The sequence below is a fragment of the Lepidochelys olivacea genome (genome assembly GCF_965140295.1).
Source record: "Lepidochelys olivacea isolate rLepOli2 genome assembly, chromosome: 25".
Classification (NCBI taxonomy): domain Eukaryota; kingdom Metazoa; phylum Chordata; order Testudines; family Cheloniidae; genus Lepidochelys; species Lepidochelys olivacea.
The window spans coordinates 16,556,771-16,565,610 of NC_140435.1; the positions used below are offsets into that span (position 1 = coordinate 16,556,771).

Consider the following 8,840-nt stretch of genomic DNA (forward strand, 5'->3'; position numbering starts at 1 on the left):
ACGCCTCAGGCCAAGTCTGCACTAAAAAGTGAGGTCGACCCAGCGACATCACTGTGGAGGGTGAAAAATCCACAAGCGCTGAGAGACATCGTTAAGCCGAGCGAACCCCAGCAAAGCCTCCTGTTGACCCAGCTCCTGCCCCTCCGGTCGCTGTGGTGGGTGCGACAGCTGCAGTGTTTCTAGCCGAGGCATCGCTTGGGATTTGATACGAGACGCCTGTCCCCGAGCACCGGCTACGCTGGAAGGCATGTTTTTCTTTGGGTTTTGCCAGGGCACCCAGGAGCCCCAGTCATGGCCCAGGCTCCCACTGCGCTAGGGGCTGTACAAACACCGAACAAACGCTCCCTGCCCGCAACGGGTATTGACCACAAGCTGAAGTTTATGGCTGTATGCAAATGAGCCTGTGGAATCATGTACATACAATGGTACCTATGGAGCTGGGAAGAATTTGGTAGCCGGCCATGTTGCGGTGGGGAGAGGATTTGGGGCTAGCTGCAAATTTGAGAAAATTTGCATGTCAGAGATATGCAAATAGGCATGCAAATTTTGATGCGCCACGAGGGCATGGCGGGGGTGATTGGAGAGCACAAGGCTCGGGGGCGGGGCTGGGTTCGCCACTGGCGGATGGAACCCAGGGGCAGCGAGGGAGGCCCAGGAAACTACATCTCCCAGCAGCCCTAGCGCTGGCGGCGCCCAGGCCACTTCCGGGTTGCGGGTCGCTGGGGGAGAGGCAGGTCGCGGTGAGCAGCGACGGGCCGGGTCGGGGGGGGTGGGCTGGGGGAGGAACGATGGGAGGGACCTGGCCTGGGGGGGGAGCGATGGGGGGGACCGGGGTGGGGGGGACCGGGCTGTGGGGGGACCTGGCCGGGGGGGGAGCGATGGGGAGGAGCAAGGGGGGGACCGGGGTGGGTTGGGGGGGGACCTGGCCGGGGGGGGAGCGATGGGGGGGACCGGGCTGTGGGGGGAGCGATGGGGAGGAGCAAGGGGGGGACCGGGGTGGGTTGGGGGGGGACCTGGCCGGGGGGGGAGCGATGGGGAGGACCGGGCTGTGGGGGGAGCGATGGGGAGGAGCAAGGGGGGGACCGGGGTGGGTTGGGGGGGACCGGGCTGTGGGGGGAGCGATGGGGTGGGCTGGGGGGAGCAATGGGGGGCACAGGCTGACTGACTTGGATGCTGGGGACCCCTACCCAAAGGCCAGATCCCGATGCCCTCCCAGCACCAAGCCATAGGGAGGGGAGGTGGGAAAGGCCCGCCAGGCCCCGTCTAGCCCACTCCGGCCGCTGCCGGCCAGTGGAGGGCTGTACGCGGGGTTGTCCGTGCAGCATCCCTGCACCGAGCCGCTTCTCTCCCTCTGCCTGAACCAGGGAGCCCTGTGCTGCATCCAAGCTGGAGTCGCCTGTGGAGCGGAGCAACCTGATGGACACCTCGGAGCCCGGGAGCGCCGCCGAGGAGGAGGAGGAGAAGGCGACGGAGCAGAGGCCCAGAACCCGCTCCAACCCGGAGGGGGCCGAGGACCGAGCCTTGAGCGCGCAGGCCAGCGTGGGGAACCGCAGCGAGGGGGAAGGAGAGGCGGCCAGTGCTGATGACAGTCCACAGAGCGCTGCCACGCCCAACGGCAAAGACTGGCAGGTCCCGGCCCAGCCCACGGAGTTCCAGGTCAAGACACCCAGGGTGAACTGCCCTGAGAAAGTGGTGAGTGCCAGAGTCCCGCTCCTGGCCCGCCACCCATTGGGTGGATCTCCTGCATTCTCTGTCAAGGCCCTTCTGGTTGGGGAGAGTCCGTGCCCAGGTCGCTGAGCCGAATGGACCCGATTTAACCCTGCACCCTTCTTTTGGCCATGTGTGTGTTTAAACGTTGCCACTCAGCCGGGCACTGAGGGCTAGTGGTCAATGTAAAGCCGAAGCTCCCAGTGTGATGGGCTCATGAATGATGTGAGATGCTAACGCTGCTGTTTTCTTTAATGCAGATCATCTGCTTAGACCTCTCTGAGGAAATGTCTCTGCCCAAACTAGAATCCTTTAATGGGTGAGCAGCTGCTGTCTATCGGTCAGTGTTTTGTGAATGCCATTAATGCAGTCTAGCAGACAGGGCATCGGCCTGGGAGCCAGGAGATCTGAGTTCTGTTCCCACCTTTGCTACTGACTCCCTGGGCAAATTGCTTCCCTTCTCTGTGCCTCGGTTTCCCCACTTGTGAAATGGGGCTAATGATGCTGACCCTCCTATTGTAAAGTACTTGGAGGTCTATGGATGACAGGGCCTCATGGGGATGGTGAGGAAAGGCATGTGTGACGGTGGGGTCCAGGTGTCAGGCCGATGTTCAAAGCATCAGACAGTGCAGCCCGGAAAATAGGGAGGGAGTGATGTTACAGCGAGCCAGAGGGGAAAGGCAAAGAGGTTTGAGACTCAGTTCGGATCAGGGGGCTGGCACTCCCTCAACCTCCCCTTAAGGATTTGATGCATGGATGCTGGGAGAGGAGGGGATGGGAAGGTGTTAGACAGCCGCTGACCTTGGCATGCTCTCTCGCTTGTTCTGTAGATCCAAAACCAATGCCCTGAACATCTCCCAGAAGATGATTGAGATGTTTGTGAGGACAAAGCACAAAATCGACAAATGCCATGAGTTCGCTCTGGTGGTGGTGAACAATGATGCCACCTGGGTGAGTGAGACCCCCGCAGGCCTGGCACTTTCCTTTCGGATACCGAGGAACAGCCAGGCTGCAGCTGTCCAAGCAGCTATCTAGTCGGGTTTTCTACTTCTGACGTAGCTGTTTGTGGTACCCCAGTCCTAGCAGTGAGGTCTTCTGGGAAAAAAAGGAGGCAAGCCCCAAATTCCTAACTTGTAGAAGAAGTAGAAAAAATTGAAAAGTGATCTCAAAACCCCCTGGCAGGCCTTCTTTACCCATCATAGAAAATACCCGGGGGCAAGCCTTGGGTGTCACCTTTTCAGATCACCTTTAATAGCCTCTCTCACAACAGGGCCTAGGGAACCCCTCGTGACATCGGGGGTCCCGGTGTGCTAAGCACTGCAGAGATACTTTTCTTCTCACACCACCATCCTGGTGTGATTCCAGAGGGAGTCTCTGTCAGTTTCCTTTAACATCTCCTGTCTTGCCTCTTAGCTCTCCGGTTTCACCTCTGACCCCAGAGAAGTGTGCAGCTGTCTGTATGACCTGGAAACCGTGGTCTGCAAGTCGTTCAGTATCCTTTGATGGGGGGTGGGGATTGGGGTCTGTGCTGTAGGTGGATGGGACCGAGATCCTTCTTGCCTTCCAATCCCACAGCGCCACTGGTCACCCGTGAACACAGTGACATTGGTCTTCAAAACAGGGCTTCTGAGCCCTGCAGCTGCGGAGTCTTTTGACAATGTGCACACACAGATTCTCCCCTTCTCAGCCCCCTGACTGTCTAGAAACCTTAGAGCCCAACTCAGGCCTGACGTCAGGAACTTCCCAGATCCTGAGAGAGTGAATCCTATTCTGGGAACAAAGGACTGTGTTGTAACGGATATATTTCATAAAGTGTGTATCTGATCTGGGGGATCCTTTGATATTTCTGAGTTGCAGCCATGTTAGTCTGTATCAGCAAAAAGAACGAGGAGTACTTGTGGCACCTTAGAGACTAACAAATTTATTTGGGCATATGAAATGGGTTTTAGCCCATGAAAGTTTATGCCCAAATATATTTGATATTTCTGTTATCTGCTGTTTTGCCAGAAGATGGCAGCAGGTCCCAGTGTAAGTGAGCGCTGCCTGTAGGGAACAAATGCAGAAAGATCACAGACATCTCTCCTGGTGTGGTGTCTCAGCTGAGTTTGGCTGGCATTTTCCTAGAGCAGGGAACTGCAGAGTCAGTGCTGATGCACCAGCTAGGAAGGATGATGCAGTGGTTAGGGGCACTGTCCTGGGTCTCTGAAGACCTGGGCTCAGTTCTCTGCTCTGCCATAGACACACTGGCAAATCACTCCTTTCTGTGCCTCAATTCCCCACCTGTCCCATGGGACTAGTAGCCCTGCCCTGGGAGGATAAATACATTAAAGGTTATGAGATGCTCACCTACTATGGTAGCATGTCGCCTAGGATGGATGGAAAACTTAGCATTTTATTTGGAAATAGTCTGCATGCCCTCCTAAATACGTGTAGATGTTCCAACCTGTCCCCACACCCTCTAGCGTGTGACCGATCAGAAATGTATGATTGCTTATCACTTACAGTAGCTCCCAGAGGTCCCCCCAGCTCGGGCCCCATGGTGCTAGGTGCTACGCAAACCAAGTGCCATGCCAAGTGACCCCCAACAAGCTCACCAGCTAAAAACACCTAATAGCATCTGGAAGGGCCGTGTGTGTGTAAGGACCAGTCCTTATCTCTCGAACCTTAGATCTCGAAGGCCTCTTCAATCTCATGTAAGTTTGCTGCTCCGTGGAAGGCAGAAATTGCAAATATTGCTTTTATAGCTGCATTGCCCCTTTGATCTGAGCGGTTTAGCCAATGTCCAGGGCCTTGTTTCCATTAGGATGAGAAATCAGTTATACGAATCAGGTCTCGTTCTTGGTGTATTCTTGCTGACGGAACAAAATATGGACACCATGTAGAATCAAGCACGTGGGTTTATTACGCACAGTGTTGGCGGAGTGTCACCTTGCTTATTAGGCTCAGAGACACTGCCAAACAATTGATTACAATGGATTTTATGGATTTTCCATGGGTGGAGGGAAATGATGGGGTAGGCAGTCCCAAACCGCTGGATAGGTCTAGCAGCAAGACAAGATAAGCACAGTAGCCAATGGTCAAAAGGTTACATAATGTCTCCGCCCATGGTTTCAGGTTAAGACATGACACTTTAAAGGAAAACACCTGTGTACTAATTAACAATATATAGAGTGTGTTAGTATAAAATATATATGTTGAATTCTGATTTGGGATCCATAGGAATGATATCGCTTCCCTGATTGTCCGACAGGTACACACTTAGGACAAGCAACAGGACAAATGAAAAGTATATAGCAATAAAGACTGTCTTTTAGTTGTTCATTTGTGTTTCTAAGGCAGGCACTGACAATGGCTTGGAGGAGAGGTGCACATCTGTGAGAGGGAGGATATCATATCTCATACTGATATGTTTGAACCTCTTCCATAAACTCAAGGCTGGTGTGTAGGAAGGCACCTCTTCTACAGAAGAAACAGGGCCCCTTTCGTTCCTTTGGTCTGTTTGCAACTTTGAGATAAAGCCCTCAATTATAATTTCCACCTGGCTTCTTGCTGACCAAGCTTATCTGAGCAAAAAGCAAGGTTGTCCTTTGTTTGTTCTGCTTCTTCGCTAATATTGTTCACTCTTTGCTAGGCCTCTGTCTTCTTGACCAAACTCTGGATTTTGGGCCTGTAAAAAGAGCTGACGCAGTCTATATATCAGGTTGTAACAAACAGCATCTGGATTTTAGCCCTTCACTTGCTTATTTTTTAAAAAAAAAGTCCTGTTTCCCTGAACACAGTAGAAACAAACAGCAGCAGGGAGCTTCTTTGCTGAGAGATCCCCGGCTCTGTCACTCCAGCGAGCTCTGTGCCCAAGAAACTCTCTTTCTGCTTCCTGTCAGGGTCCTGCTCAGAATTCCTCCTGCTGGGCTTCTCCAAAACACACAGGCTGCAACTGATGTCCTAGCCCTTGTATCTGCAACCAGGGAAACCCCTCAGACCACGCAGCTTAGCTCTGATCTTATGCCCCATTATCTGCAGCTGTTTTTATTGCATGTTGTTTGCTCTTTCTGTAGAACCTGAAAGCAGGTGCTTGGCCCATTGGCTTTAACAGAGTCTATGATTATCTTTGGAGCCAAGATTCACCTGCTGGTAGCCATTGGCCCCTTCCAGCATAACTGTAGCTGTGTATGTGCTTATTTAGCAGCCCAACCCTGCGGCTTCACAAGCGCATGTGGTGGTATTTCTGAACCGCGTTCTTTCTCTTTAATGGCACAGACAGCAAAAGATCGAGCTGCCCGTGACAGAAAACATCCAGACAATCCCACCTCCCTATGTGGTCAGGACCATCCTGGTGTTTAGCCGGCCAGCCTGTCAGCCTCAGTTCTCCATGACAGAGCAGATGAAGGTAGGTGTTTCCTGGTTTTTCTACTCATTGGGCTGTCCTTGATGCTGCACTCCATGTTGTCCCAGACAGAAAGCAGCATTCCAGTGCTGCCAGATTACTGTCCAGTGGTGGGTGGCTGTCAGAGGTGCTGGGCACTTTCACTGGAATCAAGAACCTTTGTGAATCAGCCATAAACTCCTGCAGTTTTAAAGATCCAATGGTGCCTGCTGGGATCTGACCCCAAAGCCAAGTCTTCTCACGTGCTTGCTATGGGAGGGGCTGGATGGCTCAGGCCAGATAACGGGGAGTAGTTTGCATCCAGCCCAGGTCAGCAGCGATGGCCATAATGATGACCTGTTTGGAATGAGTTTAATCTCGGCTTGGTTCCCAGCCGACTGGCAATCATGGCACAAAAGCCACCGCTGCAGCCAGCATGAATCAGCCACGGAACCAAAGATTTAAGTGGACCAGAGACACCAATCTTGTCCTGAGAGATGAAGGGGTCCCATCGGGGAGTGGCGGGGGGTGTGTGTGAGATAAAGTCCAGGTGCACTGCTCCTTGCTATACCCAAGGATCTCAAGCACCGCATAGCTCAGGTTGGCACCTTTCAACCTTTCCCCCGGCCGTTTACCCTGGGATTCTGCTTTGCCATGGAGCCTGCTAATCAGACTCTACAGTAAGAAGGAATGTGTTTTTTTTTTTCCCCCTCTTCTCTACAGAAAATGCTTCAGTGCCCTTATTTCTTTTTTGACGTGGTTTATATCCACAATGGTGCTGAGGAGAAAGAGGACGAGACAAGCTGGAAGGTGAGAGCCCTGTGGGATCTGTAGTGTGATCCACCCTCTCTTGTCTGAATCCTCCCCAATCCATCACACATCGCTTCGGGCACAGAGGAGGCTCTGGCATCCCTGTCTGTCCTGGGCTGTTTCTTGAACATCCTCACAGTGGTTAAGATCCATCGATATTTTTTTTTTCCCTCCCTGAGCGCTGGTTGATGGAGACATTCTTTCAGTCGGCACCTTTTGCATGTTCCTCCAGCTGTCCAATGGCAACGCCTGCCATGGCAGACATGCTGGCTCCATTCTTAGCCTGTGGCCCAGAGATTGCCATCTTCCTTTTCTGGGGAACGTTTGAGGTAAAAGCTTAGGACATCAACTGAGGACAGAGCCAGTATTTGGGGGTGTCTCCGTGTGTGTATCTGGACCCACTCTCTATTATAATAATCTCTAGGATTAGGACTGCAACAGCTGAACAGTGTCTTGAGTCCAATGCTTATTATTAACATCTCAACTCCTGCCGTGGCCCTGGGTATTACAATGGTCTAGGCCTGTACACTGTTGCATATTTGTACTGTAATATCTAGGCCCAATGGGGTTACACGTCCAGTTTAAACCTTTGTGCTGACTCTGATATTGACCTGTGGGATTGGTATTTCACTGGTAAATGGTCAGTTCAAACCCAGCCTCGGTTAGTACCATTCTTATTGAGCAAGTGTTGGCATCCCAGTAGGCATCGGCTCGTGATCAGAGTGTACATTTCTAGTGCTGTCTGCCTGAGGATCACATCTGGGTGCTAATGAGTTAATGCTAATGAATTAAACCCCATGGCATCCCAGAGGTCAGACAGCATTATCACCCATTTAACTGATAAGGCAACTGAGGCCTGGCCCAGAGTGACTTGCTTAGAGTCCCAGAGTGGCTCAGTGGCAGAGCTGGGAATAAAACCCAGGTCTCCTGACCCCAGCAGTGTGCTTTAGCCGGCCCTTGTCTCATACTCAATGCCTGATTGTAACTGAGCTGCTCTGTCCCTTTCCAGGAGATGTACGCTTTTTTCAGCAATCTGGACACCAAAGGCACCAATTACAAATATGAAGTGTCTGTGACAGGCCCCGCCGTGGAGTTGCACAACTGCATGGCTAAGCTCCTAGCCCATCCCCTCCAGAGGCCCTTCCAGACCCACGCCTCCTACAGCCTGCTTGAGGAAGAAGAGCCAGCAGAAATTGAAGCCACCGTGTAATAAATGATCCTTCAAGTGCCCAGTTCTATCTACCAGTGTCGCAAAATTCAGGAGGCCACTTCTCGCCGCAAGGTGTCCTGTGTCCAGGGTACTGTTGACCCAAAAGTCTGGAAACAGTTTTTTTTAGTTTATCTGCCCATAGAATTGCTGTCTCTGTCAGACAGATCTCTAGGAAAAGTGTTCATCAAACCAACTCTCTTCATAAAGCTGCCAGTATGAATTGCTTGTAATATTTCGTTGTTGCCAGTTAAAAGGTCGGATCTTTGCATCACAAGATAAAGCTCGTAACAACAGCTTTAACTGGGCGATTTTCCACCTCTTGCGCGTCCAAGGGTTTCACTGGCCAGACGTGTTTCTTTTTAAATAGTTGCAAGGAACACCCATGGGATTTTCCGTTACAGGTGTGCGTTTGCTGGGTTGGCAAGCTCCTGCCTATGTTAACTTCCACGCGTCGGTGCAGCCTGGGCTTTTGATTGGCCGCCCCCACCAGGACTAAGGGCCATGCTGGATGTTTTATTGGGCACCCTAAGGGGTCGGCTGGTCTAGTGAAATGATGGTTTAAAGAAAAAGCTTTGCAACCATGTACCTTGAAGCCCAAGCTAGTGAATAAAAAGGTTGAAAGGAAACTTTCAGCGAAAGGGTTTCTGGCTCCTTGTCTTGTTTTAAGCCTAGGTCCCTCCCCTGCTGCAGCCCCTGGGGCGATCACGGCTCTCGCCCTTCACTCAGCAACTTTCCCTGGACATCCCCGCC

The 8,840-nt window shown here is 52.3% G+C and overlaps 1 protein-coding gene across 2 annotated transcripts; it reads left to right on the forward strand.

Annotated features, from left to right (window-relative positions):
* Positions 1-637: 637 nt before the first annotated feature.
* Positions 638-8,731, forward strand: BABAM1 (BRISC and BRCA1 A complex member 1). 2 transcript variants are annotated; one of them, XM_084614665.1, is made up of 9 exons: positions 638-740; positions 1,365-1,692; positions 1,968-2,026; positions 2,538-2,658; positions 3,121-3,199; positions 4,376-4,400; positions 5,965-6,094; positions 6,794-6,880; positions 7,890-8,731. In XM_084614665.1, the coding sequence occupies exons 2-9, from the start codon at positions 1,417-1,419 to the stop codon at positions 8,088-8,090; spliced, it is 978 nt and encodes a 325-aa protein (XP_084470791.1). In that variant the 5' UTR covers positions 638-740; positions 1,365-1,416; the 3' UTR covers positions 8,091-8,731. The 2 variants fall into 2 exon arrangements, with proteins under 2 accessions (XP_084470791.1, XP_084470792.1); XM_084614666.1 differs by lacking the exon at positions 638-740 and having other exon boundaries at positions 1,156-1,692.
* The last annotated feature ends 109 nt before the right edge of the window (positions 8,732-8,840 follow it).

Excerpts from the sequence above, each read along its gene's own strand:
- BABAM1 (XM_084614665.1), top strand. The coding sequence starts at position 1,417 with ATGGACACCTCGGAGCCCGGGAGCGCCGCCGAGGAGGAGGAGGAGAAG. Across the intron at positions 6,095-6,793 it reads CCATGACAGAGCAGATGAAG|AAAATGCTTCAGTGCCCTTA; the intron begins GTAGGTGTTTCC and ends TCTTCTCTACAG. Across the intron at positions 6,881-7,889 it reads AGGACGAGACAAGCTGGAAG|GAGATGTACGCTTTTTTCAG; the intron begins GTGAGAGCCCTG and ends GTCCCTTTCCAG.